Below are 25,465 nucleotides of genomic sequence, written 5' to 3'. Positions count from 1 at the left end.
TAACACAGGTACAACATGGAGAGGTGGCCAGTGTCCCATGTGCTGCCCTGCGGTGCTCCTTGGGTTTTGACCTCAGAAGGAAGCAGTTCATGGGTTGATGAGGAGAGCTGAGGGCCTCTGTGGCCAGGGTGGATGTATTTACATTGCCAGGCTTCAGCCATGGCTTAAATCAGCAAGTCTTGTTTTAAATCTTCATTTTAATTTTAGTTTGTACATCCAGTTGTTGGTTTACATCAAAGGAGAGTTTGGCTCTGGTCAGCAACAGTGAAACTTCTGCATCTACAACACAGTGTAAGCTTCATATCAAACTTTGTGCTGCACCTTACACTGAGCTTAAGTCTCATAGTTTAAAATGTATTCTTTCAGACTCCTCTTTCTGCATTTTATGTCAAACTGGCAAAAAAAAAGAAAGTTATTCTAAGAAGAAAAGCTACTTCTAAAAAGTATTTTTTTTTAAACCTGTGTCTTGAACCAAGCTGTGTTGGGGAGTACAAACACATCACTTGAGACCAGCAGTGTAGCACTCTTGTTGGTTAAACTGCTCCACATGGGACTTTTTAGAGACTGTCTTGTCAGGTTGTGCCTTGAATAATAATTGCTTAATGGAACTAATAGTTACACTGAATATAACTGTTTCTGGGCAGAGTGTGTTTTCAGTCTTCTGTAACTAGTAGCACTCCTCTCAGAACTGTGTTGGTTGATTGGAGGAGAGAAACAGAGTTTCTGGTTCACTTAAGAACACATTTTAATGAAATTTAGTGCCATGCACTAAGCCAGTGACTGTCACCAGTGCTGTTGTCTGTTCTTTAAAGCTCATGCACTACCCAGTACTTTTTAAATTTAATCTGAACAATTCCCTACATGGAGTTTCTGGAATTTAACACAACTGTCAACTTGAAAGAAAATTAAAAACATAAAAATTTAATCCACCCTGTCCATGGTTCAGTGAGAGATGAGTCTCTGTTCAGGTGGTGGAGGAGAAGCCTTTGTTCATCTCTGCATGAAACCAGGCTCAGCAGTCAGTGGCTCATGAAGCACGTTTTGGGGCTAGTTTTGGCAGCTGCCTGAAGTAGGCACCTCTGCTTCTCTGGATGTGCTGGCTGCTGGTGAAACCTTTTGAAGCTCTTATTTCAGCTTTGCAAAGCAATTCTGAAAGGGCAGTGTTATAATTACTTTGGTTTATTCTTTTGAAATTCTAGTGGGAGAAAAAATAAATCTGGGCTACACTCTTAGAGCTCTGAGTGGAGGGAGTGCATTTTTCAGTGCACTGTAGGAATGAAGCTTCCCCTTGCCTGGGCTGGTAGCTCTTCCTTTTTCTCAGTTGTTTTTGGTGCTGAGAGCTACATTCAAGGAACAAGCATGAGCAAAAGCTGTGCTGTGTATACATTCAAAACTTTTTCTATTGCTGTGTGCAGCATTTATTTGATTGGGAAGAAAATAACTTTAAAACAAAATGGTTTTTTTTTTCCACTCTCCAAAATTGATACTAAATCCTAAAATGGGAGAAACTTTCCAACTCCTTATCAAAGGCAGAAATTTTCTCCTAGTCCCCAGCCTGCAGCATGGTTCCACAGAAGTGCTAAACAAGTTATTCTTGCTTCTCTGCTGAAACCCACTGATCCTGATAGCATCAGCACTCCTGCTCCTGTGAAACTCCTGTGAGGAAGTGTTTGTGTTCGTGCAGTTTGGGGTGAGAGGAGGGAGGGGAGGGAATGTGGGAGCAGAGGCATTGTTTGTTGTAGAACCTCTGCTGATCCAAGCTCCACAGCACCCTGTGTGTCAGGGGCCTGCCTTCAGGGTTAGGTGGTGTCCATGACCAAGGGGAAGCCTTTCTCTCTGCAAGCCAGGAAGCTTCCTCCTGGAGCTGTTTGGGCTCTGTATGAAAGCTGGTGGCTCTATCAGTACATGCTGCCTGCCCTAACCTGTCTCAAAGGAGCGTTCAGGAGCCTTTCCCAGGTAATTGTGCAGGGAGATACACTCAGCTACAGTTTCCCAGATGAGATTTTAGGAACATGTAGCTCCCAAGTGCTGCCTGCCTCTTATCCTTGACTTTGATTTTCCTGGGGACCTCTATCATCACCACTGTTGGACTGCAATGAAACAGTAAAGTCTGAATGTGTGGCTGTTGGTGATTGTAGTGGTGTCTTCACCATGCCCAAGGGAAGGCAGCCAGCACCTTCTGGTGCTAGTGCAGGTATCTGTAGAAGCCTCCTGGATGAATAGGGAATTAGTTTAAGTCTGCTCTCACCTTCTGAGTATCTTTTGCCTCGTTACTTTGTCATGAGCCTAAAGACTCTTCGGGGTAAAACACACCAGTTCTCAGAGAACCAGCTGGTGCATTACCCCAGGGATAACAGAGACCAGATCTGCCTGTGTCCAGAGACCTTTTAATGTCATGGAACTAGTGGTGACCTGTCTCTGAACAGCTCAAGACCCCCAATATCTTCTGGTTTATTTATTTTTCTGGTTGTGTCCACTTCCTTTGGTTTTGGAAGTTGGCAAACTGTTGTGTTGTGCCTCTGTTTCTTGAGGCAGTCCCTCAGTGAGCTTTAGCATGGGGTCTTCCACAAGGATCTGCTCTCATCGTTGGTTAGTGGTGGGTGTGCTCCTGGGGAGTTGTTCCAAGACTGGGATGGCTTGGTGAGAGTGATATTTCTGTTTGTCCTTTCCTTTGGCTTTCATTTCCCAGCAGCTGGGTAGGAAGCAGGGAATACCCTGGCTGGGGAAACCATAGCAGCTTGACTGCTCACCCCTGAGGACAAGCCTTGTACTGCTCAGTGTCACTGAGGCACAGCAGGACCTGTCAACTTCCAAAATGTCCTACAACCAAAAAAAAAATTTGCTGTCAGAATCCGTGCTGCTCTCTGGGTGTTAAGAGTAGCCAGCTGGTGAGGCAGCTCTGTGCCTGCAGTGGAGGTGATCAGCACGTGCAGCCAGGAGGGTGACCAGGATGGGCCCAATCTAAATGGCAGGAGGATCTCTGCCTTGGCATGTGGGAGGCACAGACATCCAAGTGCACGAGCTGCATGTCAGCTGCTGACTAGTGATTGCCCATCAGCATGGAATCCCCCCAGATAAATGAGAGGGTAACTCTGCATCATGTTTCCATGGCAGGGCTGACAGTACCCCTCAGCACCTCCTAGAGAAGGATTACCAGTCCATAGCCTGCCTTCTCCTGCAGTAACTGCTTCAGGTGTTTGCACCCTTGGATGTCTTTGTTTTAGGAGACAGGTATGTTTTTGGAGCAGACTGCAGAGTTGTTCCTGTTCTCTTTTTATGTCTGCTTCAGGAGTACATCCTCTTCTCTGTCAAAAGCCTTGATGTGCATGCTGTTAGCCTGTTCCTGGGAGGGCTGCTGGGACTTTTCCAGCTGTAGGTATCCTGCTGACTAGCAGGAAGGATAGTGAAGTTAAAACATGACAGCAACGGTTGTTTCCTGGGGGGAAGGAGTGGAACCAGCCCTGTAGCTGGAAGCACTTAAACCAGGCAGCTCTGAAGGCGTGAGCAATCCAGGCAGATCAGGAGCTGGCGATAAGTACGGTGTGAGAGGTTTGAGTTTTGCAGCCCATTCTTATGAAAAATATCTTCCTCTTTGGACAGAAAAGGTTCTCGTCCCTATCCTAGCGTTGTTGCCAGGCTCTGTTTTCTCATTATAAAGAGAAAACACAATGAAAACGGGTCAGTCTATCTCCACCATCCTTGCCCTGTTTCAGGGCAGTGCCGTTTGTGTTGCCGACGCACAAATGGGTGTAGTGGATAATTTAAAAAAAGAAAGAAATCTCATTTCCTTGTTTGCCTTGCCATGCCAGCTACACTCATCACAAGCATCCTACTGCAGTCTTTTGAGCTGCTGGTGGACGTGACACTGCAAGGATTTTATATTCTCTCTGCATGTGGAAGTTTGAATAGTTGGTTCTCCAATGAAATCCAGCTGGAACGGGTACTTCAGCACATGGCTGTTTGCACTGAAGCTTGCACAGGAGAGACAGGCACTCAGATATTCCTTTGGTTATTTAATAGCCTCTGTCTATTCAGGGCCTGTGAAAGGTGCTCTTGCTGCTTTTGGCTCTGGCCTGTGGTGATTAATATGAATTCTTTGCTCAGAGGTTTTTTTTCTGTGTGAAGGAATCAGAGGCGAGTGCTGGTTTTTGCTAGGCACAAGCCTTCACAGCCCAAGCCTGCTTTGATCCAGGCAGACACCAGTCCCTGAGGGAACACTGTAGTGTGCAAAGTTTGCAGGCTGGAGAGCTAAATTCTATAGGTTGCACTGTGCATCAAACCCTCTATCTTTAATAAGAGCTCTGGCCTTCGTTCTCCTCTGTGTGGCTGTTGTGTAAGCTGACAGCTCTGAAGCCTGGTTGGAGTCCTGAGCGTGGTGCTCCTCCAGTAAGTTCAGCAGCTAAAGGCAGACTCTGCAGGTGCTGGAGCAGGGTATGGGTGGCAGGGTTTCAGCTCCACAGTAAGGTGTTTGTTTTCTCCTGGCCTGGGGTAGAAACTCAGTCCTGGGAGGAAGCAGGAGAGGAGAGGAATGACAGGAACTGCAGTACACCAGCTTAGCACCCACTTAACCTCCAGACTCAGTGGGAGCCTCTCAGGGCTGGATTTTGCCTAACTCAGACTCTGACTGGCCTTCATGTATTTTGATAGTGTTCCTTTTATCAATAAAAATCACTTGGAGTTGAGATGATTGTCCAACTTCCCTCTTCCCTGAAAGCTGACCTGTGAGACCCTGGCCAGGATGTGTGGATGGGAGAGAGAAGTTGGTCAGCCTGCTTGTTCCACATCAACTCCTGGCCCCTTGAACACCAGCAGAACAGGACTAGCTCCCTCCTAATCACTTGTAGAAGGACATGGAGCTTCTTGGTGCTGTAAGTGCAGGTCCTTCAGTCTTCCTGGCACTTATCACCAGCACGTTTACACCCCATCCCCAGTGCTGCTGGGATGCATGTCAAGGCAGTCTCTTGACCTCCACGTTCTCCTCTGCACTTTATTTCCAGTAGGTTCCTGACTTGCTGTCACCTTAAATAAGTCTCTCATCCATCCCCTGCTTTTCCAGCTGTAGAGGGAGAGTCGTGCCTCTCTGCAGAACTGGGAAGCTTTGAGAGCACCACAAAAGGAGCTAGATACAGGCTTCCTCTATTCATTGTGCTTGACAACTCAGTAAATAAAACTTCACTCAATTGCTTGCTCTGTAATTCACACATAAAAGACCTGTCATTCTGATCTCTCCCACACCATGCTTTAAATGCAAAGGATGGAGGGAGACCTTCTAGTAAAGCAGCACAATTCCAGTGCTGTACAGAATGATCTTTGAGGGTAGTTTATTGTCATAAAAAACATAATGCACCTGCCTTGGCCGGAGTGCACGTGGTGATTCTGGCCTTTGTCACAGCCTTCCAGAATTTAACGTGGCTCTGGTGACACCTGATAAGACTCCTGGATCCTTGGAGGGTGCAGGAGCTACACTAACTTACCAGAGAAAGGCAGCAACAGTGGGGAGCCTGGTTTTGAGAGGACTTAATAACTATTCATCATCTTCTGGTATCCAGGTTCTTATACTTTCAGCTGCAAGCTGCATCCTAATGCTGATGCTTTAAGGCCCTGTGTTACAGCATGGGCTGGCCTGGCCCTGGGGGGCAGCCTGCTGTCTGTGGGCTCTGGCACTCAGGCAGCAGGTAGCTGCCAGAGCTGTAGCTCTTGAGTGCAAAGTTTCCACAGCATCGCTTAAAGGTGAGTTTTAAGGTTCAGATGTATCTTCTCTAATCACCTCTGCCATCTTCTTTGTCTTGCCATCCTCCTCTGGTGTGCTGCACTCCTCCACAAAGTGTGCTTAGGACAAAGGAACTCGGAGCTTTCCATCCTCTGCCTGGATTCTTGAGCTGTGCCTGTGTTTCAGAATGGCTGAACATCCTCAAAAGTACAGAATGCTTTTTTTTTTCAAGGAAGGGTTCTCTTTTCTTTGCCTGTGTGCACACTGTTAACTGCTCTGCTTGGCAGGGCTCTGTACTGCATCAGGGACATCAAATGCCTCAGTCTCCTCGGGTGGTGGCTCCTTTGCAGGGCTGGCAGTGCTACTGCCCATGATATTCTTGGAGAGATAGAAGCAGCAAAATCCAAGGAGCTGGTTGTCAGAGGATCCTGTGTGATGTCTCAGGTTGAATTGGGGAGAAACTCAGCCTTGAGTTCCTGGTGCTAGCATGACTCCTGTCCTTGGAGCCTGTCCCCGGGCTGTCTGGCTGATCAAGAGTGGTGGTAATTGAGTCTGAACAGTCAGCAAGGCTTCCTTCAGTGTGCAGGGGCTGGAGGGCAGCACTCCTGAAGTCTCTCTGTGTGAAGCTCTGCTTAGGAAGTGAGGGTTAGTAACACCCCATTGCTGTGGCTGCCTGTTAAAGTCTTTCTTGTGGAGCTGGAGGGAGACCTGTCTCCTCACTGTGCCTGGGGAGGTGCTTGTTTCTGCAGTGTGAGCCTCTGGGGCAAGGGATCTCTCACTTTCTCTCCAATTTGTCACTGTGCTCTGAACACACAATTGATAGCTTGACAACAGAGGCTTTGGTGGTAAAACCAGCTTCACATGTTCCCACCCTGCTTTGCAGTTCACGGGTGTAGTAAGAGGCTGTGCACATCCAGCTCAGAAATCACCCTCCAGAAGGGGATGCAAACTTCTCAGTCCTGTTTTGCCACTGAAGCTGGCTGTGAATCACACCATCTGTAGTGATGGGCAGTGAGCAGTGAAACTTGGGGCAGCCAGAGCTGGCTGGGCTCTGGGTGCAGAAGATGGTGGATGGCAGCTGTGGTCCCACTCCGGTGATGTTCATCCCAGCCTGGCAGTCCTGGTGTTTCAGTGTCTCTCTGGTGATGTTGATAGCCCTGCAACCCTTCTGAGGAAGCACACGAGAAGCAGGGGAGTGAATTGGAAATGCTGCAGTGTTTCTCACTGCAGGGCCATCCCGTGGAGGCATGGGAGAGCCTTCAGCACCATGATGGGCTGTCTGTTGCCACTGTGAGATCATTGCTCGTTCTTCCTGGCTTTCCTGCAGAAAATAAGACTGTGTTGGGCTGAAGGCCAGCATTGCCTAGGCCCTGGATTTAGTGAGCTAGCCTTTGCCAAGCTGCACCTCACTGTACTCCTCTGACACCCAGTGTTTCCAGGCAGTGTGGATCCAATCAGACCTTGCCTGTCTGTGCTGCTTTCCCTTCCCCGTGCTCACCTTCTTGCTTTGACCTCTCCCTTCCCCGTGTGTATCCCCACTGAATGGCTGCCAGCTCTGCCTCCTAGAGCTGCCACTTGGGATTCCTGCCAGGCGTGAATGAACCAGAGCCTAGCAGAGAGCAGTCATGTGTTACAGCAAGTTTTCTTTTTCCCCCCTTTCTTCAGCTACAGCACAAAGAATCCCTCCCTGCAGTCGGAGACGGTTCATTACAAGAGAGGGGTGAGCCAGCAATTCTCCCTGCCATCCTTCAAGATTGATTTCTCAGACTGGAAGGATGATGAGGTAAGTCTCTGCTCAGCATCCCCTTCTTCCTACAATCCTCTTGTCCCAGAAGCACTGGACTCCATGTAATGCCATGAAGTTGTGACTGGAAGACACCCTCTCCCAGCTGCCATGGCATGTTTTGTGGGTGTGAGAAATGGGGCCCTGGGAGGAGCAGCTATGAACACTGCATGAGAACTTGGCTGGTTCATCAGGCAAACGGGGAAGAAACCCAGAGAAGTGACTTTTGATGATCAGCTGGTACCCCAACATCTGGTGTGGGGGGGAGACTGCAGAGTTTGGCACTGGAGCTTTTCCTGCAGGAACCTGCCATGCCTCAGCCTTCTGCTCCCTGCCAGCCAAAGAGCAATTTGGGTTTTTTAATACACATGTATTAGGAGTACATGCTCAAAATATTTTACTCATCTAGTTTGGAGACCACTGCTCTAGAGGAGTCCTGCTCTGTTTAAGGGCCACGTCCTGCATTGTTAGCTGTAGCAGCACAGGGTTGGGGATGCTCTTGGGCAGATTCACTCTGGTGGTGAATAAGGGAATGCCTTCCTCCTTTCAGTTTAACCCATAACTGCAGACAGACAGAGGCCTGGCTTTAATTAAGCTCTGTGGCTTTTATTACGTAGGAAGATCTGTGGAGTCCTCTTAATTTTGGTGTCTGCAAAATTCCAGCTCTGCTTCTTGAACCTCTGGGCTTTGGCCCAAGGGCTTCCCCTGCACGTAAGGCAGGGCAGGGAGGCCCTGGTCTTTCCTCTGCTCTGTGCAGAGTTGCCATAAGAGTTTTCTGATGCAGAAGAGTTGATCTGTAGCTACTGCTAATACATTTATTCCTGTGGGCCCCTCACCCAGGTCAGCACTGATACAGTGTTCATTTCCTCACCCAAGCCTGTTGAAGAGCATTGTGTATGTGAACCCTTGTAGATAACTCTACTTATTAAAAAAAAGAACAAAAATAAAAGCCTCCTACCTATTTAAAAAGAAAAGAAACCAAAAAAGAGGAAAAAAAAGTACTCTTTCATGTATTTTGAAAAGACTGAATAGCTATTGTCTTGAAGTAACAGTTATAACTACAGTCAGCCCTGTGCCTTAAGAAACACCGTGGTGGTTACCAAGAGCCTGCAGAGTCTGGTCTCCTGATGTCTTGGCTTCTCTGCCAATGTATGATTTCACAAGTTCAGTCTACAAAAGCCTGGAAGAACTGCTTTTCAATCCCCTCTGTCATCTGAGAGAGCTGGAGAGCAGGAGCTCTGAACCCTTTCTTCTTCAAGAACTGAGGAGCTTAATTTTCACTTTTGTTCCTGCCAGCAAGGCTCTAACTTGAGTACTAAAGTCATGTCCCTTTGACAGCTTAAAGGGAGAGATGCTGCAGGAAAGTTAGCTTGTGGTTCCCTTTGCTTGATTCTGCTGCATTCACTGTCTCCTCTTTCTTCACTGGTGTTACTGGGAGCTCTGGTTGTGGAGAAAACGTGGAACAAGCACTGTGATTTGGAAGAGTTTCTACTCTGTGTATCTCTCAGTCCTTGTCCTCTTGAGTCCAATAAAATGCATATGGCTAAATCTTTTTTAACTGAAATGCAGCACTTTTATCTGAGACAGCTGGCAGAGTGTTACCACTCAGCTGTGAGCAACTGCAGTTTGCTTTCCAGCTTTCTTATTGGGGTTGGCCAAAAAAAAAAAACCAACCCAGATTTACATCATATTTTTGTTCAGTGTAATACTTTGGGATGATGTAGTTCTTGGCTGGCCAACAGAAGGGAAAATAATGTTGTGTTGGGTTGTTATGTGGAAAGCTTTACAGAAGTTTACTTTGTCCTTGTAAATATACTGGTTTGCTTGGAAGTTCTAGTATATGGCTTGTGTTAAGGCAGTTGTTTTCAGATCCCTAAAAAAAGAATTTGAGATAGCCCCTTAACGAGGCCTTTTGTTTGAGAACTCCAAAGTTTGTATCCTAAAACAACCACAGTTCTGTGATGTGACTTGCCCTTCAAACAGACAGACTGTAACCATTGTCATGCAGTGATAAATCAGAGCAGGAAGCAGAGCAGAGCCATAAGCTTCTTTCAACAATTCTAATCAATTGTCCTCGATGAATTTTCCCTCTGTGGCATGCCATAATGGCTCAAAAATGCAGGCTGGAAAATGGGGGCTCAATGAGTCTCTTCTGGAACAAATACTGAGAGGTTAAAGGAGGCTTTTGTGTTTTTTGCTCTGTTACTCTGCTGGTTTGGAAAGAGGACATGTTCTGGCAGTTTAAAAGAGGAATGAAATGTAAAACCATCATACAGAGGGTGAAAATCAATAAGTTCTTCCAGCACGTGCCTCCTGTCAATGGCTAGCTTAACAGTTTCTCTTTTGAGGGACTGGCTGGAGAAGATCATGCAGCAAACGATGCTGGGGCTGTGGGGAAGTGAGGGAAGCCCTGAAAAACTACCTGAATGGTGCTGTGACACCTCAAATTTGGTCTCAGTTTTCACTGGAAAACTGAAAACAGTCTACCTGGAGCACCCTGTTGAAGTGACATCTTTTTCCTCTCTTGGCAAGTGATGAGACATAAGATCCCAAATCAGTAATTAGCAAAACCCCCCAGAAATCCGGCCTCTGAGCCAGTTCCGTTCCTGGCACAGGACAGTGTTTGTAAGGCTGCATTTTTCTGGTGTTTGTAAGATGACATGGAGCTTTTGAAGTGCTTTAATGAAGTGCAGGGCAAAGGAAGAAATTGAGTCTTTTCCTTGCACTCAAGTGAGATCTTAAATTTTCACTCTCACTGATACAGAAGGTCAAGGAGCTGAATTTCATAACATGCCAGGAGGTGGAAATCAGTGTGGTGGTGCCTTAAGGTGTTGTGTGAGCTTGAAGGTTTACAGATTTTTCTCAATGTCTTCAAGAGCTTCATGCAAGAGTGGGGGTGGTGTAGGGAGCATGATGTGTCCTGCTGTGCTACAGCCAGGGCATCCTGCCACATGCAAGCAAAACTATGGCACTATGTGTATCTGGAGAAACTTGGCCTACTGAAAATCACTCAGGAGACTCTTAGGATAGATGAATTGGTGAGAATTAAATACCATATAAAATTCAAATGGAGATCCTTTGCTTTGCTAGCCATGGCTGGTGTTCAGTGCCATGTCAGTGCATATATATTGTAGTTATTCTGTTGACTCCTGTTGAAAGTTGGTGCCTGGAGTTTAAATCCTCCTGCTCTGTCATGTCCTTTTGAGACCAGGAACTGGAGGCCTATCAGAAGGGGCCTTCACTCCTCTGATGTTAACACTACCCCAAGCATTGTCTTCAGACAAGCCTGGTGTCAGTTGTCTGACCTCATCTTCTTTCTTTCCCTCAGCTGAACTTTGACTTGGATCGTGGCGTGTTCCCTGTGGTCATCCGGGCAGTGGTGGATGAAGGGGATGGTAAGGATGCTGCTGTGCTCCTTTGGTCTGCTTCTAGCTCTCTCTGAGGTTGTGTGACTCCTTCAGGCCAGGCCTCCTTTTGCTATCATGAAAACATTTCACTCGTAGCAAAAGTTTGGGGAACCTTTCCAGAATAAGAATACTTCAGGAGTTCACTGTAACTTCCCTGTGTTAAAAAGGCCCAGCTAACCACAAGTTCTTACATAAAACCAGGCTTTTAAAAATAATCTCTAGTTTTTACAGGAAAAATGGCCAGGTATTTATTGTTGAAATAGTATTTAGGAGAGCTCCTGGCTCTGCCACTAGCACCAGGAACAAATTGGAGCAAATGTTTTCCTTTCTTTTTTGGGTTTTGCATTTGTAAAGTTTGTAAGGCCAGGAGGGAGTTGATATTTCCTCCCTCTTTGAGGTGCAAGTTGTCTTGAGTAAAGCTACAGCTAGCTGCAGGGTGGGTCTTCCCCAAGGAATGGTCAGGGGAAAAGAAGTGGCCTCAAAATGCTCAGAGGACTGCTCAACCCAACAGAGCTTCATTCAGCACTCTAAAATTCTGCTTTTTCTGAAGGGTGCTGAATGGCTACAGTAAAAGAGCATAACCTTTGCTGAGAAATACTGTTGTTGTTTTTTAAAGCATGTTGCCATTTTGGAGAGGAAAGTCCCTTAAATGTTTGGGTTGTTACTCACCTTGCACAGAATTTTCCTTCTGTGTGCTTTTGGGCTCTGTGTGTTTGCCCTCATTCTGAGCTTGTGCAATGGAAAGGACCCAAGGAAATCACGTTTTCTCTGAAATTTGGGGCTGCTGTGGTCAGCAGGACCAGCATTTCCCTTCTTTTGTATCACATTTAAGAATAATTAGAAAGATAAAAATCCATTGCTGATTGCACTGTTGGGTGCAGTCACTTGCTCAGTTTCTTACCTTGTAAATGTGAAAGTGCCCAGAAAGTCCTTGCATTATTTTACAGTCCTCTAAGCAGAGTGAAATACAACTGGATGAACCAATTTAAAGCATGACAAAGGACACTTCTTGTTTCCTCCCAAAGGAAATGACTTCTGAAGTGCAGCTATTTTTAGTGATTTCAGGCACTGTTAGTAAAATTGACATAGATGTATATTTTTTTTTCTTGACCATAAATATAAAACACCTTCCTCTGTTGATGGAGCTTTTGGCAAAGTATTTGTACTTTCTAATGTTGGGCATGCCTAGAAGGACCAAAAATAGACCAGGAGGCAGCATGGGAAGCATACATTTATGCACATACCATGCCCAGGCTTAGCCAGTAATGTATTGTCATCTATTTTAATAACCTGGAAAGGCAATTGCTTTCAAATCCTCTTCCTGGAAAGAACATCAGCACAAAAATATGTGACACTTGAGAAAATTGTTGTGTGTTTTGGTCCTTTTGTAACTGATGAGGCTGGAAGGAGCTGGCCTTGTGTGTTTAAAGCACCTGGAAAACTACAGCAGGCCTGTAACTGCTCGTGTGAAATAAAACTGAATGGCAGGTTAGAAAAGCTGTCAGCAAGATGTTGGTGTGGACTGAATTCTGCTGGGAGATGCTTGCATGCTTTGAGGAATGTGAGCTCACAGTGTTAGCCCTCTCCAGTTCCTGCCAGTGGGATTGCTCTCAGGGAAAGGGACAGAAACCCTTTTTGGGGGCAGGTGCCACACAGAAGGGTCACACAGCTCCAGCCACACACTGCTCGAGTGCCACAGAGGAGAGGAAGGGAAGTGGTGCCTGCTAGCTCTGACTTGGCTGTTCAGACTGCAGGGAGGGACCTGAATTACACTTACTGAGGGAGCTGGAACAGCCTCCCTCTTGCCTGGCACTGGGGGAAGCAAGCAGATGAATTCCCAGCTTCAGCCTTCTTTTCTGCATGCCATTATGTTCCTCACTGCACCCAAATTGCCATGACAGATCTCAGCTACCCAGCCAATCTGCAGGCATGGGCTCTCTTCTCCCACATACTGCTGTTCCCAAACAAGGTCTTTGTGCTGTAGTCCAGTGAATGGTTCCTCTTGTCTCTGCTGCTCTGGGGGGCCAAAGGAAGCTGTGGGGCTCTGCTCCCTTTTAGACAACACAGGACTTGCTTCCTTCAGCTGTTGGCTTTCTGGCAGAGAGCTGATAGTGTCTGCCAGGTCTCTGCATGTGCTGAGCACAGCCCTGGTGCTCCTTGGTCCTTCCCCTTCCCTCAGAAACCTCTGACAGCCCCTTCTTGGTGCTGTTGGATTGAGAAGGGAAGCCTTGAATTTGGAAGAGGGAAGACATGATGTTTGTCTTTGGGGAAAAAATCAGAGAACCAGACAGAGATGTTTCAGTATCCAAAATTGGTATGAGAAATAAATGTTTATAAGCATGTTGGATTAGAATGAAATCAAGCAGTAACTACGAGGGCTGGAAGTGCTGCCAATTGCTGTTAAACCAGATGGATTTATTAATCTCTGTGATAAAGCCAGGTAATTAAAAACAGGAATTTGAGGGAAGAACAGAATCCCACTGAGCACTTGGTTTTGTTTTTTTCCCAACCTCTGAGAAGAAAGCAGGAAAGTTGGGAGCACCCACAATAATGAAGGCATGGCCATGTAGGGCCCACCACAGAGCCCAGCAGGGTTTTAGTCTTTCTCTACAAAAGTCAGAGATGAACCAACCTGACAACAAGATAACAAAAATTTTAAACTGGGAGAGGAGATGAAAGTAGAACAGGTGACACTTCAGAAATGGGGAAAGGACTAAAATTCAGCTCAGGGGAGTTTTTTGCTCGTGCTGTTTTCAGGGTTTAACCAGGGCTGCTCTTTCTCTTTCTGCAGTGGTGGTTGAGGTGACAGGTCATGCCCATGTTCTTCTGGCTGCATTTGAAAAGGTAAAGGAGTTCTTTTTTCCCCTCTGTCCCTGTCCTGGTTTATATAAGCATTTCCATGGGTCATTAGTTTGTATTTATATAGCAGTTAGCACAATGGAGTCCTGGCCCGTGACTGAGGTTCCTGGGTGCTGTTGTGGTACATTAATGACCTGCAGCAGCTCCTGTGCAGGCTGTGATTATCATTTGTACCTGAGCTGGTCACTCAGCTAATTGTAGCTGGTGTTTCCTGTGTGTGGGGACGGGTGTGCCTCAGTGGTGGTGTCTGAGGGTGGCAGCTGTTGCCCATGGCTGCTGCTGTGCCGTTTTCCAGGCCTCCTGATCTCTTGGCAGAACTGGATCTGCTGTGTCCAGACCCTGTTGCACTATTATTTGGCCTTGGTTTACACAGGACCAAGCCCTTTTAAAGAATTAGGATACATCCTGCATTAAGACCTTTTGCAACACTACTTTTCAGTGGCATGTTTGATGCAGCTGACTGCTGCCTACATGGTAAGACTAAGCCAAGCTCTGGGCACAAGCCTGGGTAAGAAAATCTCCTCCCATGATAACAGGACCCTGACAACAGCTGCAAGATCTGTAACTGCACCATATTGTGTCCAGTTGTGGTGATGCTGCAGACACATAACCTGGGCAAGTGATACTTGGAGTGACCTGCTAAGGTGAAGCAAGAGAGGCTGGAGCAGAGCTGGGCATGTGGAGGGGAGCAGCACCAATGCTGTAGTGTTTAGAACTTCCCCACTTCCAGGCTGGCACGTGGCTGACTTCTGTTTCTCCATCTGTGCAGTTCCTGCTGTATCCCTGAGCAGATTGTTAAGTCTTATTCTGTTCCTCTTAGGTGGACAGTGTGGATAGTGACAAGCTGAGTCAGAGGGCATGAGAGGCACAGTCAGTCCTAAGGAAGCTCTGTGGCTGGAGGATGCTCTAAGTGTTCTAAGTTGCTTTTTTTGTTGGATTTGTTATGTGCAAAAAGAGTTTTCATGTGTTAGAGAAGCTGCTCTGAGCACTGGCTCTGTAGGTGATTCTACTCCTGGCCATTAGAGATCTGTCAGAAATGAGATGGGCAGCTGCAGCATCCCTGGGACAAGGACAGGGTTGTTATTCTTCTAATTCTTCTAGTCTCCTGCATGTTACAGCCTGATTTTGAAATGTTTTATGCATGTTTGCCTTCCTCATCTGCAAGACTCACCAAGTGTCCAACTGTGGTGCTGCTGCAGTGAGCCTCTGTGGTCAGCAAGTAGAGCTCTCACTTGCACCTGGATTTGTCCCAGCTTCCCATCTTAACATCCTGTGGCCAGCACTTGATAATAGCACCTTGTAGAAAGATACAGGAAAATACAGTTATTGGGAGTGTCTTACCATGAAGGCAGAAGTGAAGCTTTGGAAATTTCTGCCTCATGAGATTGGAAAGTGGCATGAACTGCTCCAAGCAGGATTTCAAGGATTATAGGCAAGTTCCACCTACTGTGCAGGACCTCTGAGCTCTGGATGCACAAAGGTGATGGCAGGAACACTGAGGACCAGCTAGAGCTGGTCAGGCATTCCCTCAGTGCTGGATTTTGTCCCGTGTCCAGGTCTGAGCTCAAAGATTGAAGGTGCTTCCCTTCTTTTTCTAGTCTGTGTGTGCTGCAAGAGGGAGATGCTGTCTGGTGGGGCTGCTTCTTGCTTCTCATCTTCATCTGAATGCTTAAAACCAGATCAAAACCTTCCTTTTATAAAAAGTCACACAGCAAAGTGCTTGTTGAGTTCTCTTTCCTCCCTATTTGATCAAAGTATATTCCCCATCCTTAGAGTAACTGCAGCTTTTGAAGTGCAGGTCCATTAATCTAGAGTAAAAAGCACTGCTGCTGATCACTGGCGTGTGCTCAGAGGACAGGCAGACCAGCAGGCCTCAGGAACTTGCTATTTATATGTACCTTTAAGATCAGAGGAGTAACCTTCATGCTACACGTGGTCTGGCCTTGCAGCTCCTCCACAGGCAGAGACTTGGCACTTTGTGTTTGCCTGGAAAGCAGGACAGGTTTGTCTGTTGGTGCAATGCTGTTGTTCCTTCCTTCTGAAACTCCTTCAGCAAACAGATGTGCAGCAGTTGGCAGCAGCAGGGCCTCTGGGATTTTCCCCTAAGTCTCCTTTCCTGCTCTCTAGACTGGCAGGAGAGTTGGTTTCTCTCATTTTAGTTGGCCCTTGGGGGTGATGGAGAAAATAGCAACAGCACACAACTCTGCTCAGGAGTTCGGGCACCAGGTAGGTACAGAATTGCTCCAGCCCTGCCTGCTGCCACTGAGCAAACGAAGGGCTGGAGGTGGTCACACAGCTCTGCACGTGGCCATGTGGAGCACGGGTGACTTCTTTCTGCCTCCACCCCTCCAGAGGACAGGCCTTGTTCTCAGCCTCATGCCAGCCCCCTGCTCTCCTGGGGCTCTGTAACTGGATGTTATTAAGGGTGTTAACAAATATCCCTTACCAAGTCTTGCTGGACTGGCTGAAGCAGTGTTTGCACCCAGTTGGACTGCTTGCAGCCTGAAGGCATCCAGCATGGCAGGGGATTTTTGTGTGTGCTCCGAGCCAGGTTTAGCACGGGCCAAGTCCATCGAGCTCTGCCCTGGAGCAGAGAAGGAGCACACCAGTAGCAAGTCCCACCAACTCTGCTGGGAATGGTCACCATCCAGGCTGTCCTGGCTATACCTGTGCCTCCCTTCTTGCAGCCAGATGACTGATAACTCTTAACCTGTACACTTCAGCTGTCTAATAGGTTTCCTTTTTTCCCTGCCAGCACGTCGATGGCAGTTTCTCCGTGAAGCCCTTAAAACAGAAGCAGATTGTAAGTACCTGCTGCCTGTCTGCTGCTCCAGTAAAGACATTGACTGGTGTCCCACAGGTGCCTGACTGTACCCAGTGGGAAGCTTGAGAGCCTGAGATCTCACCTTGTTAGCTCAGCTGTTGCAAGTAAAGGCAGCCCTTAACGTTGGGTTGGTTGTTGGGGGGACAGATATAGGAGTGATGGGGCAGTGGTGCAGGTCTTTGTGCTCTGTGCATAGACCCAGTCTTCCTGTTCTGTCTGTTAACTTTTGCATGTAGCTGCAGGAGAGCTGGCTGTAACGTGGACATTTTGACAGAGGGAGGGGAGGTGGTCACCAGGGAGCACTGGCAGAGCAGCTGGCACTCCAACTCTTGTCTTCTCCCCTAGGTGGACCGGGTGAGCTATCTGCTTCAGGAGATCTACGGCATCGAGAACAAAAACAACCAAGAGACCAAGGTAAAGGTGCTCAGAGCTGCTCAGCAGGCTCCTGCTCCCTGAGCTCTGGGTTTCCAGCCTGCACCTTCTGCTTAACCACAGGGCTTGGCAGGGCAAGGTCAGGGCACTTCCCAGGATGACTCTCAAGTCTGTGTCATCACCTCTGGGCTTCTTCAGCGCCTGTAGGAATAAGTCCTCACTGTTGCAAGGCCCTAACAGCCAGTGGAGTTGTGCTGAGATCATTTTAGATAACGTGAGTCTTGAGGAAGTTCCCTGGGGCTGGGTGTGCTGGAACCAAAGGGCACCAGTAGCCCGTGGGTGTTTCAGAGCACTGATTTTTAGGGCTTGTAGAGACAACCGTGGGCCAGTCAAGGTGTCTGTGCTTTGCTCCTGTGGCCCCTTCCTGTTCTTCCATTTGGTGGGGGATGGATGACTGCATGTTCCTGTAGCACTGCAGGGAACTGAGCTCTCCAAGGCTTGCCAGTGTCCAGAGAGCAGCCTGCTCTGTGCATGCTTTAGCCTTGTGTAGAGCTGCCCTTTGCTGCCACCTGGGCTGAGAGTGCTGGGCTCAGACTGCTCTGGTGTGGGATTTGCCAACAGAGGAGCAGCCACAGAGCAAGACAAGCAGGATTTCCTCTCCAAGCAATGCAATGTCCTGCCCAAAGCTTCCTGAGCTTCTTGTCATCTCTTTCTGCCCACGCCAACAGGTATCACCTGAAGAGGCAGGAGGATGAAGTCTTCCCAAAGATTTTTCTTTCACAGGATTTATCTATGAGGACTGAAGGCTTCTGTCTGGGTCCTCCAGGGTCATGTGATGATCTATTCAGCCAACAATCACAGATCTGTGGCCCATCAGACAAGTGGCCTGGGGCCATTGTTGTCCTAGCTAGTACACTTAAGCAAACCTAGGAATGGGAAAACCAAAGCCTGCCCTCCTTCCCTCCCAAAACAGGGGGAGCACATGTGATGAGGCAGAGAGTCAGCAGGCTGGATGTGGATGTGGCAGCAGCAGAGGTATCAATATACACTGAGTTTACACCAAGACTGCCTGTGGCCTCTAGCATGTGTTACCTCTGGTAACCAAAGGGGCCTTGTGAAGTGGGGCCAGGTGAAGGTGGCCCATGCTGGGTCATCAGCTTGGTGGGCTCAGGCAAAACTTCTGTGGCATCAGTGGGCAGACTGGGGGGTTCTTGGGTGTCAGTGAAGAGAGCTCCTATGGTTGAGAGTGGGTTTCTCCTCCCAGCAACAGCTTGCTCTGTGGCTGTAGTCCCATTTGTGGGGCTCTGAGTGACTGAAAGAGGAGGATGATGCACGTTTGTGTTGGATGGGTTCACACAGACCTTTTTACCAGGGTAGCTGTGAGCAGGTGAGCATCCCAGGCTGGTTCTCCTGCAGCTGCATCAAAGCTTCTGCCAGCACAGCAGTGGGGCAGGAGAACCACTCACTCCATCACTTGTTCAGAAGACCTGGGCTAGACATGGCTGGAGTGTCTCCTTCTGTCCAGCCCAGGGACAGCCTGACCTTCTGCCTGCCACAGTCAGCAGGCAGCTCTGGGGAGCTCCTGTGGCCTTCAGTGAGCTCAGAGCAGAACCCAAGAGGACAGGGAGTCTGTAGCAGGGCCGTGCAGGCTGGAGCTTGCTCTCCTTGAGCTGTGGAATGAGGATGCCAGCTCTCCCACGGGCTTTTGCCTGGGGATTTCCCCTGGGCAGCTCAGTTTGCCAAGGTCTTGCCTCTCGTTGCAGCCCTCGGACGACGAGAACAGCGACAACAGCAACGAGTGTGTGGTGTGCCTGTCTGACCTCCGGGACACCCTCATCCTGCCCTGCAGGCACCTCTGCCTCTGCAACTCCTGCGCCGACACCCTGCGCTACCAGGCCAACAACTGCCCCATCTGCAGGCTCCGTGAGTGTCTGCCCCAGAGCCAGGGGCACCCCTCTCTCCCCTGGGCTCCTCTGAAGTCAGGACGGGCTGGGAGAGGGGGTCTCTGTGGGTTTTGCCACCTCAAAGCTCAGTGACAAACACCCTGCTGGCATCTGGAGATTCCTGGCACCTAAATGAACTGTCTCCAAACAGGGAAGGAGGAGAGCACGTGGGAGAATGGCCTTTTGTCCAGTGCCTCCTTGTCTGCTTGCCCTCTCCTAGGGGTGGAGCTGAAGGGGCAGGTGATCTGAGTCAGGCCATGTGGGCAGTTCTTGTGTTTTGGTGAAGATGATGAAAAATCCCCCAAAGGAGGGGATGTAGAAGCTTTATCCTGAGAGTAGCCAGCCACTACTGTCCAAGCACTTCATATGATTTTATTTTTTTTCTCCCCTCTACTTTGACTTCACCAGGGAGGCAGAGAGGAGATAACAGTCAATTTGGAGTCCTTGGCTTTGCCAGGGGGGTTAGGAGGAGCTTCTTAACCCCAGCATTGCTCAGCTCCCAAAAGATGGAAAGAATGAAATACCTCTTCTGACACTTGGGCAGCACTTGTTCACTTCCACATCTTTTCTCAAAAGCACAGAGACTTAAGAGTCTCTTGAGAAAATACTGGTGGTTTTGCTGGAGGAGACAGATCATGTGTTTTACCCTGGGCTTGGTCTCTGAGGTATTTGATTGTTTCTGACTGATACTTCTCAGGAAAAGAAAGAAAGAGCCTAAGACAGATGTTTGGCCTGAGAAATTAGGTCTAACCCTGCGCTACCAGGAAAATGCACTAAACAAAATGCACTAATCAAAAGCAAGATCTAAGCAGAGGAAGTGCCAGACAGCTTTGACTCTAAGTAGCACAGCTTGAACCCCAGGAGCAGCACCACCTGACCTGCACGCTGTGGTGGGTACATTCCTTTTGTTTGGGAAGTGCTCCCGTGCCAGACTTCCTGGGAATCTGCTTCTGGGGAGAGCAGAGGCAGCAAGGGTAGATCTGCACCTCAGTCCTCTGGCTCTAGTCTGATCTTGGAGGCAGCTGGGTGCAAGAGGGCTGGGGAAGTGCCTGGGCTTTCCCTTATGTAGGAGCAAGTCCTTGCAGCTGCATCAGGACAGATGTCGGCCTCATTCCTGTGCACCCTTGGCACAGAGGAACTAACAGGATTAAAGATCTGCAGGTAGAAAACAGGGCTGTGAGCAGGGAGTGGAGATCAAAGCTGTTGTGGTGGGAGGACCAAGGGATCTCTGTGCTGGAGACAGGAGTATGGCCACTAACTTTCTGAGTTCTCAGCTCTTGCAGAGCCTCTCACCACCGTGGTGCTGGCTGGTGGGTGAGTGGCCATGGCAGGAGCAGTGCTTCCAGTGCCAGCTGGACCCCAGGGCTGAGACTCATGGGGTCTGAATGAACCCCCAGGGCTTTGTCAGGAGCCCTCCCCACCCTCCTGTAGCTCACAGCTCACCACCCAAGGCCAAGCTCATGTTCTCCTTGCTCTGTCGTACAGTATCAGGCCTGAAGCACCTCTGTGCCTGACTGGACCAAGGCTGGCAGTGCCTGCTCTCTGCACAGGCTGTGTGTACTTGGCCTTTTTTGGCCAGCAGATCTTTTCCCTTTCTAGATCAACTGTCTGGAAGCCAGACCACAGCACTTGGCTTGGGTCTGCCCCACGGCCCTGCTCGCCGTGCACATGGGGAACTCCCCCGTGCCAACGGTGTGTCTGTGGCAAGCTGAGAGGCTCTGGCATGTATCTGCTGTGTCCTGGCCCTGCTTGGCCCTGTGCTCACCTGCCTGCTGTTCTCTCCTAGCCTTCCGTGCCCTGCTGCAGATCCGGGCTGTGCGGAAGAAGCCGGGGGCCCTGTCGCCAGTCTCCTTCAGCCCTGTCTTGGCTCAGAGCGTTGACCATGACGAGCACTCTGTGAGTACCTCACAGCCCTGGGGACAGAGCCTGGGCAGCAGTCCCAGCCTGAGCGGGCAGCCTGTGGGGGTGTGGGTTGCTTGACCTGGTGGCTGGTGGCCCTGGGACCTCAGGAGGTGTGCTCAGGCCATGCAGAGGGGTCTTCCTGGGAAGCACAGCCTCTCTTGTCAACCCTGCCAGACAGCAGAGGAAACAAATCCACAGCAACCTCAGTCTGAGAAGGTTCCGTGGGGCTTTTCCCAGCAGAAAAGTGGCAGACTCTGAGCATGACAGAGTGGGAGCTGGGAAAATGGGGAGGGTTACAGTCGGACTTGCACACAGGTTTGTGTGGCAGCACGCTCTGATGAAATGCCCTGGGCAGCCAGGGTTCCCAGCACGGTGGCAGAGAGGCCTCTTTGTGCCAGCCTCCCTGGGTGACCGGGGTCTGGGCAGGCTGCTGAGGGAGCGTGGGCTGGAAGCTGTGGTGCTGGAGGCCTCGGGGCCCAGTCACACGTCCTCGGTGCCATCGGGGCTCTGGTGAGACACGTGAGCAGAGCGAGGAGAGATCTGCACCTAGATCATCCTACAGGCTTCCATGGGAACGGGAAGGTGCTGCCCCAGGAGAAGCCAGGTTTTAGCCTTCTGTGCTCTGTAGCCCTGCTGCCTTTACCAAGGGCTAAAACAGGGCAGGGGCCAAACCCTGAGGGTTGTTGTGAAGCAGAGCGGGGGCGAGGTGAGGAGGTGCTGTGTGTCTCTTCGTGTCACTAACCTCAAGAAACAACTTCTTTAAACCACGATTTTCTCTCGACAGCGTCCCTTTAAACCCCTTAAAGCCTGCCCTGTCTCCCTGCCCAGCAGGAAGCCTAGAAGGGAACCAGTAAGTGGCCTCGGCTGGGTTCGGCTCCCCCGGCAGCGGTGTTGGTAGCACACGGGGCAGCTCGTGGCACGCCGGGTTCCCTCGTGCCCCTGCACGGGCTGTGACACTCCACGTGCCACCCCCAGGCTAGCGGCGAGACGCTCACGCCCTGCACGGGCCGTCACCCACCCCCTGCCCCGGGCTGCCTGTGGAGGAGTGAGCAAGGTGGAAGCAGCTTCTCACCGGGGGCTGATGCTGGCTCTCGGGGACTGTCCCCAGGTCCTGAGCCTGGCTGAGGTGTTCTGGTAGCTTTGGGAGGACTGTGGGCAAGCTGCTGTCCCCTTGGCTCACCCGAAAGCTTCCTTGCACTTGTCTTGTCCCCTTGGCAGTCGGGCACGGGCACATCTTGTGGTTTCCACCCCGGTGCTGGGATGTAGAGGATGACAAAAGGCACAGTTGGACCAGGCTTTGCACTTGGGAGCACTGGCTGCAGTGGCTGTTTGGCTTTTACAGAGACAGGAGGGATGGGGCTTGGTTTGTTTGGGACTCTCCGAGCTGGTGTGAGAGTGTCACTGGAATTCTGTACTGGGGACAGCACAAATGGCAGTTGTGGGGGACCAGGAGCTGGGAAGGGGAGCGGTGAGGGAGGACCCCAAGCCAGGCAGGATCTGTTTGTGCCTTCTTTGTGTACTCCCATCAGACAGAGCTACAGCTGCCGTGGTACCAAGGAGGCTGCAGTTTTCTTTCACTTGAGCCAGCCTGGATGCTCAGCCTCAAGAGGAATGCAGCTTGCTGTGCCTGTTGGGTCTGGAGAAAACCTGAGGCTGGGTTCAGGTCATGAGGCTGTTGCAAGCTGGGCATGACCCTGGCTCTCTGCAGGCCTCCTCCAGCAACCAGCAGCACTCCTGCTGGAGCAGCAGGCCCTGTGGGTGAGGCAGTGTCCCAGGAGAGAGCAGTGTCTCATAGGCTTGTTTGAAAGCTCAGTAACTTGCAGCAAAGGTGTTTTAGCCACTGGCTGAGAAATCCTCCCCCAGCCTCTGAGCTGTGCTGCAGAACGTGAGCTGTCACCACAGCGAACCGAAAGGAGCAGCCTTTGAACCCTCAGGCCTTGGTGTACACAGCCAGGAGAGAGTGTCCCACACGTGAGCGAGGGGGTTTTGTCTGCCTGACCTTCCTGTCCACAAAGCAGCACCTCTGAGCCGCTGCCTGGAGGCAGGTGGGTTGGTGGAGGTGGCTCCTGCCACATTGCCTGCAGGTGGCAGGCACCAGCTGACCTGGCTGTCCCACACTCACCAGCTCTGGGCTTCAGAAACCACCACGAGACCAATACTTAGGGGATGTGGGTTGATGCTTGACCCCAGGCACCACTCATTCTCTCCTCCCCTTCTGTGAGCACAAGTGAGTCAGTGCAGCATTAAACTCACACAGAATTCGGGGCTGTGTTGGAGCAGGTTGCTGGGCAGGCTCCTTGGCAGCTGTGAGACCAGGAGGTCAGGCACAGAGGAGCTTGAGGAGTTCATGGTCAGGCTTAGCAGCAGCACACCATCTTAGGTACAACAGAACCACCTCCCTGAGGCTGCAGGGCTGAAGCAGCTCCATTTACTGTAAGATTGGACTGCTGCAGTCTTGCCTTGTGAGCAGAGGGCTGGGCCGAGCTGCCACTGGCCTGCTGGGCTGTAGCACAAACCCCATTAGCCTCTGAGTCCACAGGGTTGTCACAATCAGGACTTTTTGAATTAAACCAGTGCTGGTTTAATGGCTTTGCAAAGGTCCCTTGGAGTGGCAGCTGAGTGAGTTACAGAGGGACTTGGGTCCCTTTCCCACCTTTAGCAGAGGTGACTGTGCAGAGCACCAGCATTAGCAGCTGGGAGGACTGAGGCCGTGGGGGTGGTAGGAGTGGTGTTGGATCCAAGGACCAGCTCTCAGCTGGTGCACACTTCCCCTCCTTCGACTCTCTCTCAGTGATGCTGGCAGTGCTGTGAAACAAGCCCCCCCACCAGGGCTGGAAGCACAGGTAAGGTGTTTATTGAGCCGGAAGGGTCTCTGAACCACTGGAGGAAATTTTAGGAGAAAAAATCCAAATATATTTTATAATAGCTTGGTTAGGAACCTGCTTTCCCAGCTTCTTGCCTAGCTCTTCAGCGTGTGTCAGGTGTGGTGCCAAGCCATGTTCTGGCTTCCTGAGATGCCCAGGGTCTCGAGCACTGCTCTGGGGAGTGGCCTGGACCAGTTACCACCCAAAGGGGACCATGCACCCGTTTCAGGGGCCGGAGGCCGAGGCTCTCTGGAGAGGTGGCTGCAGGGCTGTGCTGCCTGGGAGCCCGGCGTGGGACGTGCAGGGCTCGCAGCGGGGCCTCCCCTTTCCTCCAGCTCACACCCCCCTCTCTCTTTCTGGCCCACAGAGCTCTGACAACATCCCTCCAGGCTACGAGCCCATCTCCCTGCTGGAAGCGCTGAACGGGCTGCGCTCGGTGTCGCCCTCCATCCCCTCAGCTCCTCTCTACGACGAGATCAGCTACTCGGGCGTGGTGGACGGGCTGCCCCGGCCCCTCGCCGCCGTGGACAGAGCCCTGGAGAGCAGCCACCAAAAGGGCAAACGGAGCAAGTCTCCGGATAGGTCAGCATGGGGACGGAGGGGTCCGCTCCTCCTGCAAGCCCTGAGGGCTTCTGGCCGCTGGGAAAGAGCTCTGGCTGATCCTGTCACTGGTAGCACTGCTAGCTCAGAGTTTTAGGAGGCCAGCAGGTCCTCATGCCAGGGAGAGAATTGGGATGTCACCCCTGTGTTCAGCCTGAGGTGACCGGCTTATGCGTCCTATAGCTTCGTCCCCAAAAGAAAGAGGATTTTTAACAGTGAGAATTTAATCCAGGCTTTGGAGGGGAACATCTCCTTTCCGATGCAGTTAGCCCAATTTGCATTTGACATCCAAACCTTGCTGGATTTCAGCTTTCCTTGGAGTTCAAAGAGTGGGGAGAGAAGCATCTGAATTTCAGAGCACAAAATGCTGAACGAGGTGCTTTAGTTGTTGTCTGAAGCCTCCTCTAGTGGCGTAGTGGTGGAGGATGTAGAAGCAGAGTGAGCAGCCCACTGCCAGTGCACTTCACGTGCTGGTCTCTGTGTAGCTGATACTGGAGGGACCTGGTGACTTTAGCTCTGTAGTTTGAGCTCCTGCTCATGTGTGTTGGCTTCTGCTGCTGGTGGAGGGACAACTTGAGCTGCTGCCCCCAGATCCGCCGGGGCCCACGGTGCTGGCAGCGCTGCAGCTCCTTGCAAGTGGAGTTTCTTCTTGCTGCAGCACACTACGGTCTCCCTCGTCCCCGATCCACGAGGAGGATGAGGAGAAGCTCTCCGAGGACTCCGACTCGCAGCCGGCGCTGAGCGGGGGTGAGCTGGTCCTGAGAGAGACCAGCTCTCCAGAAGTAAGTCTCTGCTCTGCTGAGGAGCTGCTCTGAGCCAGAGCTCTTGGGGGGCGGCTTCTTCTGGGAGGTGCCTGGTGAAGGGCCGTCACTTCCCAGGTGGCAGGGTAAAGATGAGCTTCGTAGGACGAGTAGCCCAGAGCCAACAGCCTCATCTGCCTTTGTTTACCTGTAGCACTCCTTGGGGAAGGACGTAGCCACTCCCTGTGCCCCTTGCACATCTCTGGGAGCCACCTGGCTGTGGCCATGGGGGGCGGCTTCTTCTGGGAGGTGCCTGGTGAAGGGCCGTCACTTCCCAGGTGGCAGGGTAAAGATGAGCTTCGTAGGACGAGTAGCCCAGAGCCAACAGCCTCATCTGCCTTTGTTTACCTGTAGCACTCCTTGGGGAAGGACGTAGCCACTCCCTGTGCCCCTTGCACATC

The 25,465-nt window shown here is 50.5% G+C and overlaps 1 protein-coding gene across 1 annotated transcript in view; it reads left to right on the top strand.

Annotated features, from left to right (window-relative positions):
* The window catches only part of MGRN1 (mahogunin ring finger 1, E3 ubiquitin protein ligase), a gene marked incomplete at its 3' end in the record, with an annotated part of 35,763 nt that extends 10,717 nt beyond the window's left edge, over positions 1 to 25,046 (top strand). The window contains exons 4-12 of the mRNA XM_008948388.1: positions 7,376 to 7,493; positions 10,822 to 10,888; positions 13,692 to 13,744; positions 16,515 to 16,562; positions 16,929 to 16,997; positions 18,719 to 18,878; positions 20,685 to 20,794; positions 24,032 to 24,246; positions 24,923 to 25,046. Coding sequence (XP_008946636.1) covers positions 7,376 to 7,493; positions 10,822 to 10,888; positions 13,692 to 13,744; positions 16,515 to 16,562; positions 16,929 to 16,997; positions 18,719 to 18,878; positions 20,685 to 20,794; positions 24,032 to 24,246; positions 24,923 to 25,046 — 964 coding nt within the window. The remainder of the gene's footprint in view (positions 1 to 7,375; positions 7,494 to 10,821; positions 10,889 to 13,691; positions 13,745 to 16,514; positions 16,563 to 16,928; positions 16,998 to 18,718; positions 18,879 to 20,684; positions 20,795 to 24,031; positions 24,247 to 24,922) is intronic.
* Positions 25,047 to 25,465: the final 419 nt, after the last annotated feature.

This window comes from Merops nubicus, unplaced genomic scaffold (genome assembly GCF_000691845.1).
Source record: "Merops nubicus isolate BGI_N331 unplaced genomic scaffold, ASM69184v1 scaffold43039, whole genome shotgun sequence".
NCBI lineage: Eukaryota > Metazoa > Chordata > Aves > Coraciiformes > Meropidae > Merops > Merops nubicus.
This window is presented reverse-complemented; position numbering and strand designations above follow the sequence as displayed.